The sequence below is a fragment of the Oncorhynchus tshawytscha genome, linkage group LG04, assembly GCF_018296145.1.
Source record: "Oncorhynchus tshawytscha isolate Ot180627B linkage group LG04, Otsh_v2.0, whole genome shotgun sequence".
NCBI lineage: Eukaryota > Metazoa > Chordata > Actinopteri > Salmoniformes > Salmonidae > Oncorhynchus > Oncorhynchus tshawytscha.
The window spans coordinates 1,546,791-1,567,084 of record NC_056432.1 but is presented as its reverse complement, the minus strand read 5'-3'; the positions used below and the strand labels follow the sequence as shown (position 1 = coordinate 1,567,084).

The 20,294-nt window shown below is 41.1% G+C and overlaps 1 protein-coding gene across 2 annotated transcripts in view; it reads left to right on the top strand.

Annotated features, from left to right (window-relative positions):
- The window catches only part of bmp3 (bone morphogenetic protein 3), a 62,644-nt gene that overhangs the window by 16,135 nt on the left and 26,215 nt on the right, over positions 1-20,294 (top strand). For both annotated transcript variants that reach the window (XM_042320213.1, XM_024415095.2), the window contains exon 2: positions 2,925-3,904. In XM_042320213.1, coding sequence (XP_042176147.1) covers positions 2,925-3,904 — 980 coding nt within the window. The remainder of the gene's footprint in view (positions 1-2,924; positions 3,905-20,294) is intronic.

Here is a 20,294-nt window from a genome sequence, read left to right as displayed (position 1 = left end):
CTAGGGAAATGAACGGCTGTTTCTCAGGTTGTTTAGTAGCCTTGGAAAATGAACGGCTGTTTCACCTGTTGTTTAGTAGTCTAGGGAAATGAACGGCTGTTTCACCTGTAATTTAGTAGTCTAGGGAAATGAACGGCTGTTTCTCAGGTTGTTTAGTAGCCTTGGAAAATGAACGGCTGTTTCACCTGTTGTTTAGTAGTCTAGGGAAATGAACGGCTGTTTCACCTGTAATTTAGTAGCCTAGGGAAATGAACGGCTGTTTCACCTGTTGTTTAGTAGTCTAGGGAAATGAACGGCTGTTTCACCTGTTGTTTAGTAGTCTAGGGAAATGAACAGCTGTTTCACCTGTTGTTTAGTAGTCTAGGGAAATGAACGGCTGTTTCACCTGTTGTTTAGCCCTAACCCTAGGGAAATGGTTTGGACTAACAGTAGCCTTCAAGCCTGTTATACATTTTTGTGACTGTGTTTATGGGTGAGTAGCCAATGATAGGATAGGTCATTTGTGTCTGTGTTTATGGGTGAGTAGCCAATGATAGGACAGGTCTTTGTGTCTGTGTTTACGGGTGAGTAGCCAATGATAGGACAGGTCATTTGTGTCTGTGTTTATGGGTGAGTAGCCAATGATAGGACAGGTCATTTGTGTACGTGTTTATGGGTGAGTAGCCAATGATAGGACAGGTCATATGTGTTTATGGGTGAGTAGCCAATGATAGGACAGGTAATTTGTGTCTGTGTTTATGGGTGAGTAGCCGATGATAGGACAGGTCATCTGTGTTTATGGTTGAGTAGCCAATGATAGTACAGGTCATTTGTATCTGTGTTTATGGGTGAGTAGCCAATGATAGGACAGGTCATTTGTATCTGTGTTTATGGGTGAGTAGCCAATGATAGGACAGGTCATTTGTGTTTATGGGTGAGTAGCCAATGATAGGACAGGCCATCTGTGTTTATGGGTGAGTAGGCAATGATAGGACAGGTCATTTGTGTTTATGGGTGAGTAGCCAATGATAGGACAGGCCATCTGTGTTTATGGGTGAGTAGGCAATGATAGGACAGGTCATCTGTGTTTATGGGTGAGTAGCCAATGATAGGACAGGTCATTTGTGTCTGTGTTTATGGGTGAGTAGCCGATGATAGGACAGGTCATCTGTGTTTATGGTTGAGTAGCCAATGATAGGACAGGTCATTTGTATCTGTGTTTATGGGTGAGTAGCCAATGCTAGGACAGGTCATTTGTATCTGTGTTTATGGGTGAGTAGCCAATGATAGGACAGGTCATTTGTGTCTGTGTTTATGGGTGAGTAGCCAATGATAGGACAGGTCATTTGTGCCTGTGTTTATGGGTGAGTAGCCAATGATAGGACAGGTCATTTGTGTCTGTGTTTATGGGTGAGTAGCCAATGATAGGACAGGTCATTTGTGTCTGTGTTTATGGGTGAGTAGCCAATGATAGGACAGGTCATCTGTGTCTGTGTTTATGGGTGAGTAGCCAATGATAGGACAGGTCATTTGTGTTTATGGGTGAGTAGCCAATGATAGGACAGGTCATTTGTGTTTATGGGTGAGTAGCCAATGATAGGACATGTCATTTGTGTCTGTGTTTATGGGTGAGTAGCCAATGATAGGACAGGTCATATGTGTTTATGGGTGAGTAGCCAATGATAGGACAGGTCATTTGTGTCTGTGTTTATGGGTGAGTAGCCGATGATAGGACAGGTCATCTGTGTTTATGGTTGAGTAGCCAATGATAGGACAGGTCATTTGTGTTTATGGGTGAGTAGCCAATGATAGGACAGGTCATTTGTGTTTATGGGTGAGTAGCCAATGATAGGACAGGTCATTTGTGTTTATGGGTGAGTAGCCTATGATAGGACAGGTCATTTGTGTTAATGGGTGAGTAGCCAATGATAGGACAGGTCATCTGTGTCTGTGTTTATGGGTGAGTAGCCAATGATAGGACAGGTCATCTGTGTCTGTGTTTATGGGTGAGTAGCCAATGATAGGACAGGTCATCTGTGTCTGTGTTTATGGGTGAGTAGCCAATGATAGGACAGGTCATCTGTGTCTGTGTTTATGGGTGAGTAGCCAATGATAGGACAGGTCATCTGTGTTTATGGGTGAGTAGCCAATGATAGGACAGGTCATTTGTGTCTGTGTGTGTTACATCTGTATTTTCTTTCAACTTGATTCAACTTTCCAATGGAATGTCTGGTGTAAACTGGGCTGGTGTGGCCTATGTAACTCCTAAATATAAATGTTTTTTATGTTCAAGAGGACGTTATGCAGTTGTCACACTGGGATATAACCACTGATATGATAGAACTCCCTATTGCCATGTAGAACCTGTCAGCTTTCAGCACCCATACATTAGAAAACAGTGCCTTCTACTGGAATGTGTTGATAATGCAAGGGGGTGGATAAGGTTGGCAATGCCGCCGTCACTGCAGCCTACAGAAAACCCACACAGAAACATTCCCTTCATGTTCTCTTTTGGTTATTAAAAACATTACTTTCCAACAACATTCTGTCAAACCAACATGTGTTAACTGGGAACCAAATGACTAGTGATTGGTTATTATTGCAAGATTTCCCTAGAAAATGCCATTTGAAGCTTTGAAACATTTGAATGATAGGGTTTGTAGACCTGCCTTAAAATAGCCTCTAATTACATTTTTTTTGTTCTGCTCCAGGTTTGAAACTAAATTGAACGATATGCATATAGAGATCCTATAATTCATGTAATTCTATGGACACATGGACCTCTCTGACCTATACTCTCGATTCCAGGGGTGTTCAAATCTTAACCTACTACTGCTGGTTCTCTGTTCTACCTGGTCATTAATGGCACCCACCTGGTGTCAGAGGTATAAATTATTTGAATTTGTGGGCTCTATACTAACTGCCTCGTCCTATTGCTCTCCCAGGCACCATCAACAACAAGCAGCTCCAGGTCTTCAACCTGACTTCTCTCACCAAGTCAGAGGCCATCCTGTCGGCCACGCTCCACTACTACATAGGAGACCACCAGAACAGCACCCAGCACCCGGGCTGCAACAGCACCACCAGGCCCAAGAGCTGTGGAGCCCCTTCACCATTCCGCCATGGCCTCAGGAGACACAGCCACCTCCAGATGGATGTGTGGAGCTTTTCCTCAGTGGATAACCACACCAGGGCTTTGGGCCACTTTGTGATCAACGTGTCTACACTATACAGGGACTTCATCTCTTGGCAGTGGAAGGACGTCACCCGGGTGGTGAACCAAGCCAAGCGTCATCGTGAGCTGCTGATCGGGATAGACGTGGCATCCCAGCCTGGACCCAGGCCCTGGAAGAAGCTCCTCTCAGACCGCTCTCCTTACATCCTGGTCTACGCCAACGACTCGGCCATCTCTGAGCCCGAGAGTGTGGCGTCGACACTACAGAGGCATCAAACAATGACTACAGCTGGAGAAGGGGCTTTCACCTCTGGCTTCAATAGACTGGGGCTGCACGCTCGGAATAACACAGCCGCGCAACAACAGGCGCCTCCTCACAGACGCCGGCGCTCGGCTAGCGTCCTCCTCCCGCTCCAAAACAACGAGTTACCGGGGCCGGAGTACCCATATGAGACGACGGGCTGGGACGAGACCAGCCCCTACGAACCGCTGGAGAACAAGCAGGTCCGTCGGCCGAGGAAAAAGACGCGTGGTAAGAGCCAGAGGCACGGCGGTAAGATGCCCCTGCTGCAGTTTGACGAGCAGACGATAAAGAAGGCTCGTAAGAAGCAGTGGAACGAACCACAGAACTGTGCTCGTCGCTACCTGAAGGTGGACTTTGCAGACATTGGCTGGAGCGAGTGGATTATATCTCCCAAGTCTTTTGATGCCTACTACTGCTCAGGGTCATGCCAGTTCCCCATGCCTAAGGTATGTCTTCATGCTTCATGTAATTAATAATATAATGTGCCAGTATGTGTTTCCCAGACAGAGTCCCCAACCCTCATCCTGGAGAGCTGCAGGTTCTGCTGCTTGGTTAGACAGGGTCCCCAACCCTCATCGTGGAGAGCTGCAGGTTCTGCTGCTTGGTTAGACAGGGTCCCCAACCCTCATCCTGGAGAGCTGCAGGTTGATCAGGCTTTAGTTCAGGCAGGCTTTTGTTCCAAGTTCTTGATGAGCAGAATCAGGTGTAACAAAGTAATGCACACCGAAGCTCTCCAGAGCCTGGCCTGGCAGGCTCAGATAACAGCTACTCACAGACTCTGTTTGTCAACTTCAGTGGCCCTTCAGCACCACTGTGTGGAAGAATGTAGAATTGCTGTTGTCAACCATTGTTTCTCAATTATGATCTTAACACTTGGCTTTCCACATTTTTCTGCTCATGAATCCAAAATTAACATCAAGAAATTCTAGTGACCCCAATTTGGAGAGTAATGTAGTTTATTGGTTTTTGATATTGAAAGACAGGGCATGTGGAATGTTGTGTATTATGACTAGCAGTCTGTGCTGATAGCAATGAACACAACAGTGTACACATGATGTTCTGAGTCAAGAATGGTGACATCGCGCCGGCTCTTTCAGACATCGTCTGGTTAGTTACTCCAGTCTGATAGAACATTGTCTGGTTAGTTACTCCAGTCTGATAGAACATTGTCTGGTTAGTTACTCCAGTCTGATAGAACATTGTCTGGTTAGTTACTCCAGTCTGATAGAACATTGTCTGGTTAGTTACTCCAGTCTGATAGAACATTGTCTCGTTAGTTACTCCAGTCTGATAGAACATTGTTACTCCAGTCTGATAGAACATTGCCTGGTTAGTTACTCCAGTCTGATCGAATATTGTCTGGTTTGTTACTCCAGTCTGATAGAACATTGTATGGTTGGTTACTCCATTCTGATAGAACATTGTGTTACTCCAGTCTGATAGAACAGTGTCTGGTTAATTACTCCAGTCTGATAGAACATTGTCTCATTAATTACTCCTGTCTGATAGAACATTGTCTGGTTAGTTACTCCAGTCTGATAGAACATTGTGTTTCTCAAGTCTGATAGAACATTGTCTGGTTAGTTACTCCAGTCTGACAGAACGTTGTCTCGTTAGTTACTCCAGTCTGACAGAACATTGTGTTACTCCAGTCTGATAGAACGTTGTCTCATTAGTTACTCCAGTCTGATAGAACATTGTCTGGTTTGTTACTCCAGTCTGATAGAACATTGCATGGTTAGTTACTCCATTCTGATAGAACATTGTGTTACTCCAGTCTGACAGAACATTGTCTGGTTAGGTACTCCAGTCTCATAGAACATTGTCTGGTTAGTTACTCCAGTCTGACAGAACATTGTCTGGTTAGTTACTCCAGTCTGATCGAACATTGTCTGGTTAGTTACTCCAGTCTGATAGAACATTGTGTTACTCAAGTCTGATAGAACATCATCTGGTTAGTTACTCCAGTCTGATAGAACATTGTCTGGTTAGTTACTCCAGTCTGATAGAACATTGTCTGGTTATTTACTCCAGTCTGACAGAACATTGTCTGGTTAGTTACTCCAGTCTGATAGAACATTGTCTGGTTAGTTACTCCAGTCTGGTAGAACATTGTCTCATTAATTACTCCTGTCTGATAGAACATTGTCTGGTTAGGTACTCCAGTCTGATAGAACATTGTCTGGTTAGTTACTCCAGTCTTATAGAACATTGTCTGGTTAGTTTCTCCAGTCTGATAGAACATTGTCTGGTTAGTTACTCCAGTCTGATAGAACATCGTCTGGTTAGTTACTCCAGTCTGACCGAAAATTGTCTGGTTAGTTACTCCAGTCTGATAGAACATTATCTGGTTAGTTACTCTAGTCTGATAGAACATTGCCTGGTTAGTTACTCCAGTCTGATCAAATATTGTCTGGTTTGTTACTCCAGTCTGATAGAACATTGTATGGTTGGTTACTCCATTCTGATAGAACATTGTGTTACTCCAGTCTGATAGAACAGTGTCTGGTTAGTTACTCCAGTCTGATAGAACATTGTCTCATTAATTACTCCTGTCTGATAGAACATTGTCTGGTTAGTTACTCCAGTCTTATAGAACATTGTGTTACTCCAGTCTGATAGAACATTGTCTGGTTAGTTACTCCAGTCTGATAGAACATTGTGTTTCTCAAGTCTGATAGAACATCGTCTGGTTAGTTACTCCAGTCTGATAGAACATTGTCTGGTTAGTTACTCCTTTCTGATAGAACATTGACTGGTTAGTTACTCCAGTCTGATAGAACATTGTCTGGTTAGTTACTCCAGTCTGATAGAACATTGTCTCATCAGTTACTCCAGTCTGACAGAACATTGTGTTACTCCAGTCTGATAGAACGTTGTCTCGTTAGTTACTCCAGTCTGACAGAACATTGTGTTACTCCAGTCTGATAGAACGTTGTCTCGTTAGTTACTCCAGTCTGATAGAACATTGTCTGGTTTGTTACTCCAGTCTGATAGAACATTGCATGGTTAGTTACTCCATTCTGATAGAACATTGTGTTACTCCAGTCTGACAGAACATTGTCTGGTTAGTTACTCCAGTCTCATAGAACATTGTCTGGTTAGTTACTCCAGTCTGATAGAACATTGCATGGTTAGTTACTCCATTCTGATAGAACATTGTGTTACTCAAGTCTGATAGAACATCATCTGGTTAGTTACTCCAGTCTGATAGAACATTGTCTGGTTAGTTACTCCAGTCTGGTAGAACATTGTCTCGTTAGTTACTCCAGTCTGATAGAACAGGGTCTGGTTAATTACTCCAGTCTGATAGAACATTGTCTCATTAATTACTCCTGTCTGATAGAACATTGTCTGGTTAGTTACTCCAGTCTTATAGAACATTGTCTGGTTAGTTACTCCAGTCTGGTAGAACATTGTCTCGTTAGTTACTCCAGTCTGATAGAACAGTGTCTGGTTAATTACTCCAGTCTGATAGAACATTGTCTCATTAATTACTCCTGTCTGATAGAACATTGTCTCGTTAGTTACTCCAGTCTGATAGAACATTGTCTGGTTAGTTACTCCAGTCTGATAGAACATTATCTGGTTAGTTACTCTAGTCTGATAGAACATTGCCTGGTTAGTTACTCCAGTCTGATCAAATATTGTATGGTTAGTTACTCTAGTCTGATAGAACATTGCCTGGTTAGTTACTCCAGTCTGATCAAATATTGTCTGGTTTGTTACTCCAGTCTGATAGAACATTGTCTGGTTAGTTACTCAAGTCTGATAGAACATCGTCTGGTTAGTTACTCCAGTCTGAAAGAACATTGTCTGGTTAGTTACTCCAGTCTGATAGAACATTGACTGGTTAGTTACTCCAGTCTGATAGAACATTGTCTGGTTAGTTACTCCAGTCTGATAGAACATCGTCTGGTTAGTTACTCCAGTCTGATAGAACATTGTGTTACTCCAGTCTGATAGAACATTGTCTGGTTAGTTACTCCAGTCTGATAGAACATTGTCTGGTTAGTTACTCCAGTCTGATAGAACATTGTCTGGTTAGTTACTCCAGTCTGATAGAACATTGTGTTACTCAAGTCTGATAGAACATCGTCTGGTTAGTTACTCCAGTCTGAAAGAACATTGTCTGGTTAGTTACTCCAGTCTGATAGAACATTGACTGGTTAGTTACTCCAGTCTGATAGAACATCGTCTGGTTAGTTACTCCAGTCTGATAGAACATTGTCTGGTTAGTTACTCCAGTCTGATAGAACATTGTCTGGTTAGTTACTCCAGTCTGATAGAACATTGTCTCATCAGTTACTCCAGTCTGACAGAACATTGTGTTACTCCAGTCTGATAGAACGTTGTCTCGTTAGTTACTCCAGTCTGACAGAACATTGTGTTACTCCAGTCTGATAGAACGTTGTCTCGTTAGTTACTCCAGTCTGATAGAACATTGTCTGGTTTGTTACTCCAGTCTGATAGAACATTATCTGGTTAGTTACTCCAGTCTGATAGAACATTGCCTGGTTAGTTACTCCAGTCTGATCGAATATTGTCTGGTTTGTTACTCCAGTCTGATAGAACATTGTATGGTTGGTTACTCCATTCTGATAGAACATTGTCTCATCAGTTACTCCAGTCTGACAGTCTGTTACTCCAGTCTTATAGAACATTGACTGGTTAGTTACTCCAGTCTGATAGAACATTGTCTGGTTAGTTACTCCAGTCTGATAGAACATTGTGTTTCTCAAGTCTGATAGAACATTGTCTGGTTAGTTACTCCAGTCTGATAGAACGTTGTCTCGTTAGTTACTCCAGTCTGACAGAACATTGTGTTACTCCAGTCTGATAGAACGTTGTCTCATTAGTTACTCCAGTCTGATAGAACATTGTCTGGTTTGTTACTCCAGTCTGATAGAACATTGCATGGTTAGTTACTCCATTCTGATAGAACATTGTGTTACTCAAGTCTGATAGAACATCATCTGGTTAGTTACTCCAGTCTGATAGAACATTGTCTGGTTAGTTACTCCAGTCTGATAGAACACTGTGTTACTCAAGTCTGATAGAACATCGTCTGGTTAGTTACTCCAGTCTGATAGAACATCGTCTGGTTAGTTACTCCAGTTTGATAGAACATTGCCTGGTTTACTCCAGTCTGATAGAACATTGACTGGTTAGTTACTCCAGTCTGATAGAACATTGTCTGGTTAGTTACTCCAGTCTGATAGAACATTGTGGCTTAAGTCTGATAGAACATCGTCTGGTTAGTTACTCCAGTCTGATAGAACATTGTCTGGTTAGTTACTCCAGTCTGATAGAACATTGTCTGGTTAGTTACTCCAGTCTGACAGAACATTGTCTCGTTAGTTACTCCAGTCTGATAGAACAGGGTCTGGTTAATTACTCCAGTCTGATAGAACATTGTCTCATTAATTACTCCTGTCTGATAGAACATTGTCTGGTTAGTTACTCCAGTCTTATAGAACATTGTCTGGTTAGTTTCTCCAGTCTGATAGAACATTGTCTGGTTAGTTACTCCAGTCTGATAGAACATCGTCTGGTTAGTTACTCCAGTCTGATAGAAAATTGTCTGGTTAGTTACTCCAGTCTGATAGAACATTGTATGGTTGGTTACTCCATTCTGATAGAACATTGTGTTACTCCAGTCTGATAGAACAGTGTCTGGTTAGTTACTCCAGTCTGATAGAACATTGTCTGGTTAGTTACTCCAGTCTTATAGAACATTGTCTGGTTAGTTACTCCAGTCTGATAAAACATTGTGTTTCTCAAGTCTGATAGGTCATCGTCTGGTTAGTTACTCCAGTCTGATAGAACATTGTCTGGTTAGTTACTCCAGTCTGATAGAACATTGACTGGTTAGTTACTCCAGTCTGATAGAACATTGTCTGGTTAGTTACTCCAGTCTGATAGAACATTGTCTCATCAGTTACTTCAGTCTGACAGAACATTGTGTTACTCCAGTCTGATAGAACGTTGTCTCGTTAGTTACTCCAGTCTGATAGAACGTTGTCTCGTTAGTTAGTCCAGTCTGACAGAACATTGTCTGGTTAGTTACTCCAGTCTGATCGAACATTGTCTGGTTAGTTACTCCAGTCTGATAGAACATTGTGTTACGCAAGTCTGATAGAACATCATCTGGTTAGTTACTCCAGTCTGACAGAACATTGTCTGGTTAGTTACTCCAGTCTGATAGAACATTGTCTGGTTAGTTACTCCAGTCTGGTAGAACATTGTCTCGTTAGTTACTCCAGTCTGATAGAACAGTGTCTGGTTAATTACTCCAGTCTGAAAGAACATTGTGTCATTAATTACTCCTGTCTGATAGAACATTGTCTGGTTAGGTACTCCAGTCTGATAGAACATTGTCTGGTTAGTTACTCCAGTCTTATAGAACATTGTCTGGTTAGTTACTCCAGTCTGATAGAACATTGTCTGGTTAGTTAATCCAGTCTGATAGAACATCGTCTGGTTAGTTACTCCAGTCTGACCGAAAATTGTCTGGTTAGTTACTCCAGTCTGACAGAACATTGTCTGGTTAGTTACTCCAGTCTGATAGAACATTGTCTGGTTAGTTAATCCAGTCTGATAGAACATGTCTGGTTAGTTACTCCAGTCTGACCGAAAATTGTCTGGTTAGTTACTCCAGTCTGACAGAACATTGTCTGGTTAGTTTCTCCAGTCTGATAGAACATTGTCTGGTTAGTTACTCCAGTCTGATAGAACATTGTCTGGTTAGTTACTCCAGTCTGATAGAACATTGTCTCGTTAGTCACTCCAGTCTGATATAACATTGTCTGGTTAGTTACTCCAGTCTGATAGAACATTGTCTGGTTAGTTACTCCAGTCTGATAGAACATTGTCTGGTTAGTTACTCCAGTCTGATAGAACATTGTGTTACTCCAGTCTGATAGAACATCGTCTGGTTAGTTACTCCAGTCTGATAGAACATTGTGTTACTCCAGTTTGATAGAACATCGCCTGGTTAGTTACTCCAGTCTGATAGAACATTGTCTGGTTAGTTACTCCAATCAGATAGAGCATTGTCTGGTTAGTCCAGTCTGATAGAACATTGTCTCGTTAGTTACTCCAGTCTGACAGAACATTTTCTGGTTAGTTACTCCAGTCTGACAGAACATTGTGTTACTCCAGTCTGATAGAACGTTGTCTCGTTAGTTACTCCAGTCTGATAGAACATTGTGTTACTCCAGTCTGATAGAATATTGTCTGGTTAGTTACTCCAGTCTGATAGAACATTGTCTGGTTAGTTACTCCAGTCTGATAGAACATTGTCTGGTTAGTCACTCCAGTCTGATAGAACATTGTCTGGTTAGTTACTCCAGTCTGATAGAACATTGTCTGGTAAGCTACTCCAGTCTGATAGAACATTGTGTTACTCCAGTTTGATAGAACATCGCCTGGTTAGTTACTCCAGTCTGATAGAACATTGTGTTACTCAGGTTTGATAGAACATTGTGTTACTCCAGTCTGATAGAACATTGTCTGGTTAGTTACTCCAGTCTGATAGAACATTGTGTTACTCAAGTCTGATAGAACATCATCTGGTTAGTTACTCCAGTCTGATAGAACATTGTCTGGTTAGTTACTCCAGTCTGATAGAACATTGTCTGGTTATTTACTCCAGTCTGACAGAACATTGTCTGGTTAGTTACTCCAGTCTGATAGAACACTGTCTGGTTAGTTACTCCAGTCTGGTAGAACATTGTCTGGTTAGTTACTCCAGTCTGATAGAACATCGTCTGGTTAGTTACTCCAGTCTGATAGAACATTGTCTGGTTAGTTACTCCAGTCTGATAGAACATTGTCCGGTTAGTTACTCCAGTCTGATAGAACATTGTCTCATCAGTTACTCCAGTCTGACAGAACATTGTGTTACTCCAGTCTGATAGAACGTTGTCTCGTTAGTTACTCCAGTCTGACAGAACATTGTGTTACTCCAGTCTGATAGAACATTGTCTCGTTAGTTACTCCAGTCTGATAGAACATTGTCTGGTTAGTTACTCCAGTTTGATAGAACATTGCCTGGTTAGTTACTCCAGTCTGATAGAACATTGTCTGGTTAGTTACTCCAGTCTGATAGAACATTGTCTGGTTAGTTACTCCAGTCTGATAGAACATTGTCTGGTTAGTTACTCCAGTCTGATAGAACAGTGACTGGTTAGTTACTCCAGTCTGATAGAACATTGTGTTACTCAAGTCTGATAGAACATCATCTGGTTAGTTACTCCAGTCTGATAGAACATTGTCTAGTTAGTTACTCCAGTCTGATAGAACAGTGACTGGTTAGTTACTCCAGTCTGATAGAACATTGTCTGGTTAGTTACTCCAGTCTGATAGAACATTGTCTGGTTAGTTACTCCAGTCTGATAGAACATTGTCTGGTTAGTTACTCCAGTCTGATAGAACATTGTCTCATCAGTTACTCCAGTCTGACAGAACATTGTGTTACTCCAGTCTGATAGAACGTTGTCTCGTTAGTTACTCCAGTCTGATAGAACATTGCCTGGTTAGTTACTCCAGTCTGATAGAACATTGTCTGGTTAGTTACTCCAGTCTGATAGAACATCGTCTGGTTAGTTACTCCAGTCTGATAGAACATTGTCTCGTTAGTTACTCCAGTCTGACAGAACATTGTGTTACTCCAGTCTGATAGAACGTTGTCTCGTTAGTTACTCCAGTCTGATAGAACATTGTCTGGTTTGTTACTCCAGTCTGATAGAACATTGCATGGTTAGGTACTCCAGTCTCATAGAACATTGTCTGGTTAGTTACTCCAGTCTGATCGAACATTGTCTGGTTAGTTACTCCAGTCTGACAGAACATTGTCTGGTTAGTTACTCCAGTCTGATAGAACACTGTGTTACTCAAGTCTGATAGAACATCGTCTGGTTAGTTACTCCAGTCTGATAGAACATCGTCTGGTTAGTTACTCCAGTTTGATAGAACATTGCCTGGTTAGCTACTCCAGTCTGATAGAAGATTGTCTGGTTAGTTACTCCAGTCTGATAGAACATTGTCTGGTTAGTTACTCCAGTCTGATAGAACATTGTGTTACTCAAGTCTGATAGAACATCATCTGGTTAGTTACTCCAGTCTGATAGAACATTGTCTGGTTAGTTACTCCAGTCTGATAGAACATTGTCTGGTTATTTACTGCAGTCTGACAGAACATTGTCTGGTTAGTTACTCCAGTCTGATAGAACATTGTCTGGTTAGTTACTCCAGTCTGGTAGAACATTGTCTCGTTAGTTACTCCAGTCTGATAGAACAGTGTCTGGTTAATTACTCCAGTCTGATAGAACATTGTCTCATTAATTACTCCTGTCTGATAGAACATTGTCTCGTTAGTTACTCCAGTCTGATAGAACATTGTCTGGTTAGTTACTCCAGTCTGATAGAACATTGTCTGGTTTGTTACTCCAGTCTGATAGAACATTATCTGGTTAGTTACTCCAGTCTGATAGAACATTGCCTGGTTAGTTACTCCAGTCTGACCGAAAATTGTCTGGTTTGTTACTCCAGTCTGATAGAACATTGTATGGTTGGTTACTCCATTCTGATAGAACATTGTGTTACTCCAGTCTGATAGAACAGTGTCTGGTTAGTTACTCCAGTCTGATAGAACATTGTCTGGTTAGTTACTCCAGTCTTATAGAACATTGTCTGGTTAGTTACTCCAGTCTGATAAAACATTGTGTTTCTCAAGTCTGATAGGTCATCGTCTGGTTAGTTACTCCAGTCTGATAGAACATTGTCTGGTTAGTTACTCCAGTCTGATAGAACATTGACTGGTTAGTTACTCCAGTCTGATAGAACATTGTCTGGTTAGTTACTCCAGTCTGATAGAACATTGTGTTACTCAAGTCTGATAGAACATTGTGTTACTCAAGTCTGATAGAACATCGTCTGGTTAGTTACTCCAGTCTGATAGAACATTGTCTGGTTAGTTACTCCAGTCTGATAGAACATTGACTGGTTAGTTACTCCAGTCTGATAGAACATTGTCTGGTTAGTTACTCCAGTCTGATAGAACATTGTCTCATCAGTTACTTCAGTCTGACAGAACATTGTGTTACTCCAGTCTGATAGAACGTTGTCTCGTTAGTTACTCCAGTCTGATAGAACGTTGTCTCGTTAGTTAGTCCAGTCTGACAGAACATTGTCTGGTTAGTTACTCCAGTCTGATCGAACATTGTCTGGTTAGTTACTCCAGTCTGATAGAACATTGTGTTACGCAAGTCTGATAGAACATCATCTGGTTAGTTACTCCAGTCTGACAGAACATTGTCTGGTTAGTTACTCCAGTCTGATAGAACATTGTCTGGTTAGTTACTCCAGTCTGGTAGAACATTGTCTCGTTAGTTACTCCAGTCTGATAGAACAGTGTCTGGTTAATTACTCCAGTCTGAAAGAACATTGTGTCATTAATTACTCCTGTCTGATAGAACATTGTCTGGTTAGGTACTCCAGTCTGATAGAACATTGTCTGGTTAGTTACTCCAGTCTTACAGAACATTGTCTGGTTAGTTACTCCAGTCTGATAGAACATTGTCTGGTTAGTTAATCCAGTCTGATAGAACATCGTCTGGTTAGTTACTCCAGTCTGACCGAAAATTGTCTGGTTAGTTACTCCAGTTGACAGAACATTGTCTGGTTAGTTACTCCAGTCTGATAGAACATTGTGGCTTAAGTCTGATAGAACATCGTCTGGTTAGTTACTCCAGTCTGATAGAACATTGTCTGGTTAGTTACTCCAGTCTGATAGAACATTGTCTCATTAATTACTCCTGTCTGATAGAACATTGTCTGGTTAGTTACTCCAGTCTGATAGAACATTGTCTGGTTAGTTACTCCAGTCTGATAGAACATTGTGTTACTCCAGTCTGATAGAACATTGTCTCGTTAGTCACTCCAGTCTGATATAACATTGTCTGGTTAGTTACTCCAGTCTGATAGAACATTGCCTGGTTAGTTACTCCAGTCTGATAGAACATTGTGTTACTCCAGTCTGATAGAACATCGTCTGGTTAGTTACTCCAGTCTGATAGAACATTGTCTGGTTAGTTACTCCAGTTTGATAGAACATCGCCTGGTTAGTTACTCCAGTCTGATAGAACATTGTCTGGTTAGTTACTCCAATCAGATAGAGCATTGTCTGGTTAGTTACTCCAGTCTGATAGAACATTGTCTCGTTAGTTACTCCAGTCTGACAGAACATTTTCTGGTTAGTTACTCCAGTCTGACAGAACATTGTGTTACTCCAGTCTGATAGAACGTTGTCTCGTTAGTTACTCCAGTCTGATAGAACATTGTGTTACTCCAGTCTGATAGAACATTGTGTTACTCCAGTCTGATAGAACATTGTGCTACTCCAGTCTGATAGAACATTGTCTGGTTAGTTACTCCAGTCTGATAGAACATTGTCTGGTTAGTTACTCCAGTCTGATAGAACATTGTCTGGTAAGCTACTCCAGTCTGATAGAACATTGTGTTACTCCAGTCAGATGGAACATCGTCTGGTAAGCTACTCCAGTCTGATAGAACATTGTGTTAGTTACTCCAGTCTGATAGAACATTGTCTGGTAAGCTACTCCAGTCTGCTAGAACATTGTGTTACTCAAGTCTGATAGAACATTGTGCTACTCCAGTCTGATAGAACATTGTGTTACTCCGGTCAGATAGAACATTGTCTGGTTAGTTACTCAAGTCTGATAGAACATCATCTGGTTAGTTACTCCAGTCTGATAGAACATTGTCTGGTTAGTTACTCCAGTCTGATAGAACATTGTCTGGTTATTTACTCCAGTCTGACAGAACATTGTCTGGTTAGTTACTCCAGTCTGATAGAACATTGTCTGGTTAGTTACTCCAGTCTGGTAGAACATTGTCTGGTTAGTTACTCCAGTCTGATAGAACATCGTCTGGTTAGTTACTCCAGTCTGACCGAAAATTGTCTGGTTTGTTACTCCAGTCTGATAGAACATTGTCTGTTGGTTACTCCATTCTGATAGAACATTGTGTTACTCCAGTCTGATAGAACATTGTCTGGTTAGTTAATCCAGTCTGATAGAGCATTGTCTGGTTAGTTACTCCAGTCTGATAGAATATTGTCTGGTTAGTTACTCCAGTCTGATAGAACATTGTCTGGTTAATTACTCCAGTCTGATAGAACATTGTCTGGTTAGTTACTCCAGTCTGATAGAACATTGTCTGGTTAGTTACTCCAGTCTGATAGAACATTGTCTGGTTAGTTACTCCAGTCTGATAGAACATTGTCTGGTTAGTTACTCCAGTCTGATAGAACATTGTCTGGTTAGTTACTCCAGTCTGATAGAACATTGTCTGGTAAGCTACTCCAGTCTGATAGAACATTGTGTTACTCCAGTCAGATGGAACATCGTCTGGTAGTTACTCCAGTCTGATAGAACATTGTGTTAGTTACTCCAGTCTGCTAGAACATTGTCTGGTTAGTTACTCCAGTCTGATAGAACATTGTGTTACTCAGGTTTTGTGTTACTCCAGTCTGACAGAACATTGTCTGGTTAGTTACTCCAGTCTGATAGAACATTGTCTGGTTAGTTACTCCAGTCTGATAGAACATTGTCTGGTTAGTTACTCCAGTCTGATAGAACATTGTCTGGTTAGTTACTCCAGTCTGATAGAACATTGTCTGGTTAGTTACTCCAGTCTGATAGAACATTGTCTGGTTAGTTACTCCAGTCTGATAGAACATTGTCTGGTTAGTTACTCCAGTCTTATAGAACATTGTCTGGTTAGTTACTCCAGTCTGATAAAACATTGTGTTTCTCAAGTCTGATAGGTCATCGTCTGGTTAGTTACTCCAGTCTGATAGAACATTGTCTGGTTAGTTACTCCAGTCTGATAGAACATTGACTGGTTAGTTACTCCAGTCTGATAGAACATTGTCTGGTTAGTTACTCCAGTCTGATAGAACATTGTCTCATCAGTTACTTCAGTCTGACAGAACATTGTGTTACTCCAGTCTGATAGAACGTTGTCTCGTTAGTTACTCCAGTCTGATAGAACATTGTCTGGTTAGTTACTCCAGTCTTATAGAACATTGACTGGTTAGTTACTCCAGTCTGATAGAACATTGTCTGGTTAGTTACTCCAGTCTGATAGAACATTGTGTTTCTCAAGTCTGATAGAACATCGTCTGGTTAGTTACTCCAGTCTGACAGAACATTGTCTGGTTAGTTACTCCAGTCTGATAGAACGTTGTCTCGTTAGTTACTCCAGTCTGACAGAACATTGTGTTACTCCAGTCTGATAGAACAGTGTCTGGTTAATTACTCCAGTCTGAAAGAACATTGTCTCATTAATTACTCCTGTCTGATAGAACATTGTCTGGTTAGGTACTCCAGTCTGATAGAACATTGTCTGGTTAGTTACTCCAGTCTTATAGAACATTGTCTGGTTAGTTACTCCAGTCTGATAGAACATTGTCTGGTTAGTTACTCCAGTCTGATAGAACATCGTCTGGTTAGTTACTCCAGTCTGACCGAAAATTGTCTGGTTAGTTACTCCAGTCTGACAGAACATTGTCTGGTTAGTTACTCCAGTCTGATAGAACATTGTCTGGTTAGTTAACTCCAGTCTGATAGAACATCGTCTGGTTAGTTACTCCAGTCTGACCGAAAATTGTCTGGTTAGTTACTCCAGTCTGACAGAACATTGTCTGGTTAGTTTCTCCAGTCTGATAGAACATTGTGTTACTCCAGTCTGATAGAACATTGTCTGGTTAGTTACTCCAGTCTGATAGAACATTGTCTCATTAATTACTCCTGTCTGATAGAACATTGTCTGGTTAGTTACTCCAGTCTTATAGAACATTGTCTGGTTAGTTACTCCAGTCTGATAGAACATTGTCTGGTTAGTTACTCCAGTCTGATAGAACATTGTGTTTCTCAAGTCTGATAGAACATCGTCTGGTTAGTTACTCCAGTCTGATAGAACATTGTGTTACTCAAGTCTGATAGAACATCGTCTGGTTAGTTACTCCAGTCTGAAAGAACATTGTCTGGTTAGTTACTCCAGTCTGATAGAACATTGTCTGGTTAGTTTCTCCAGTCTGATAGAACATTGTCTGGTTAGTTACTCCAGTCTGACAGAACATTTTCTGGTTAGTTACTCCAGTCTGACAGAACATTGTGTTACTCCAGTCTGATAGAACGTTGTCTCGTTAGTTACTCCAGTCTGATAGAACATTGTCTGGTTTGTTACTCCAGTCTGATAGAACATTGTCTGGTTAGTTACTCCAGTCTGATAGAACATTGTCTGGTTAGTTACTCCAGTCTGATAGAACATTGTCTGGTTAGTCACTCCAGTCTGATAGAACATTGTCTGGTTAGTTACTCCAGTCTGATAGAACATTGTCTGGTTACTCCAGTCTGACTAGAACATTGTGTTACTCCAGTTTGATAGAACATCGCCTGGTTAGTTACTCCAGTCTGATAGAACATTGTGTTACTCAGGTTTTAGAACATTGTGTTTCTCAAGTCTGATAGAACATCGTCTGGTTAGTTACTCCAGTCTGATAGAACATTGTGTTACTCAAGTCTGATAGAACATCGTCTGGTTAGTTACTCCACTCTGAAAGAACATTGTCTGGTTAGTTACTCCAGTCTTATAGAACATTGTCTGGTTAGTTTCTCCAGTCTGATAGAACATTGTCTGGTTAGTTACTCCACTCTGAAAGAACATTGTCTGGTTAGTTACTCCAGTCTTATAGAACATTGTCTGGTTAGTTTCTCCAGTCTGATAGAACATTGTCTGGTTAGTTACTCCAGTCTGATAGAACATCGTCTGGTTAGTTACTCCAGTCTGATAGAACATTGTCCGGTTAGTTACTCCAGTCTGATAGAACATTGTCTCATCAGTTACTCCAGTCTGACAGAACATTGTGTTACTCCAGTCTGATAGAACGTTGTCTCGTTAGTTACTCCAGTCTGACAGAACATTGTGTTACTCCAGTCTGATAGAACGTTGTCTCGTTAGTTACTCCAGTCTGATAGAACATTGTCTGGTTAGTTACTCCAGTTTGATAGAACATTGCCTGGTTAGTTACTCCAGTCTGATAGAACATTGTCTGGTTAGTTACTCCAGTCTGATAGAACATTGTCTGGTTAGTTACTCCAGTCTGATAGAACATTGTCTGGTTAGTTACTCCAGTCTGATAGAACAGTGACTGGTTAGTTACTCCAGTCTGATAGAACATTGTGTTACTCAAGTCTGATAGAACATCATCTGGTTAGTTACTCCAGTCTGATAGAACATTGTCTAGTTAGTTACTCCAGTCTGATAGAACAGTGACTGGTTAGTTACTCCAGTCTGATAGAACATTGTCTGGTTAGTTACTCCAGTCTGATAGAACATTGTCTGGTTAGTTACTCCAGTCTGATAGAACATTGTCTGGTTAGTTACTCCAGTCTGATAGAACATTGTCTCATCAGTTACTCCAGTCTGACAGAACATTGTGTTACTCCAGTCTGATAGAACGTTGTCTCGTTAGTTACTCCAGTCTGATAGAACATTGCCTGGTTAGTTACTCCAGTCTGATAGAACATTGTCTGGTTAGTTACTCCAGTCTGATAGAACATCGTCTGGTTAGTTACTCCAGTCTGATAGAACGTTGTCTCGTTAGTTACTCCAGTCTGACAGAACATTGTGTTACTCCAGTCTGATAGAACGTTGTCTCGTTAGTTACTCCAGTCTGATAGAACATTGTCTGGTTTGTTACTCCAGTCTGATAGAACATTGCATGGTTAGGTACTCCAGTCTCATAGAACATTGTCTGGTTAGTTACTCCAGTCTGATCGAACATTGTCTGGTTAGTTACTCCAGTCTGACAGAACATTGTCTGGTTAGTTACTCCAGTCTGATAGAACACTGTGTTACTCAAGTCTGATAGAACATCGTCTGGTTAGTTACTCCAGTCTGATAGAACATCGTCTGGTTAGTTACTCCAGTTTGATAGAACATTGCCTGGTTAGCTACTCCAGTCTGATAGAAGATTGTCTGGTTAGTTACTCCAGTCTGATAGAACATTGTCTGGTTAGTTACTCCAGTCTGATAGAACATTGTGTTACTCCAGTCTGATAGAACATCGTCTGGTTAGTTACTCCAGTCTGATAGAACATTGTCTGGTTAGTTACTCCAGTCTGATAGAACATTGTCTGGTTATTTACTGCAGTCTGACAGAACATTGTCTGGTTAGTTACTCCAGTCTGATAGAACATTGTCTGGTTAGTTACTCCAGTCTGGTAGAACATTGTCTCGTTAGTTACTCCAGTCTGATAGAACAGGGTCTGGTTAATTACTCCAGTCTGATAGAACATTGTCTCATTAATTACTCCTGTCTGATAGAACATTGTCTGGTTAGTTACTCCAGTCTGATAGAACATTGTCTGGTTAGTTACTCCAGTCTGATAGAACATTGTCTGGTTAGTTACTCCAGTCTGATAGAACATTGTCTGGTTAGTTACTCCAGTCTGATAGAACATCGTCTGGTTAGTTACTCCAGTCTGACCGAAAATTGTCTGGTTTGTTACTCCAGTCTGATAGAACATTGTATGGTTGGTTACTCCATTCTGATAGAACATTGTGTTACTCCAGTCTGATAGAACAGTGTCTGGTTAGTTACTCCTGTCTGATAGAACATTGTCTGGTTAGTTACTCCAGTCTTATAGAACATTGTCTGGTTAGTTACTCCAGTCTGATAAAACATTGTGTTTCTCAAGTCTGATAGGTCATCGTCTGGTTAGTTACTCCAGTCTGATAGAA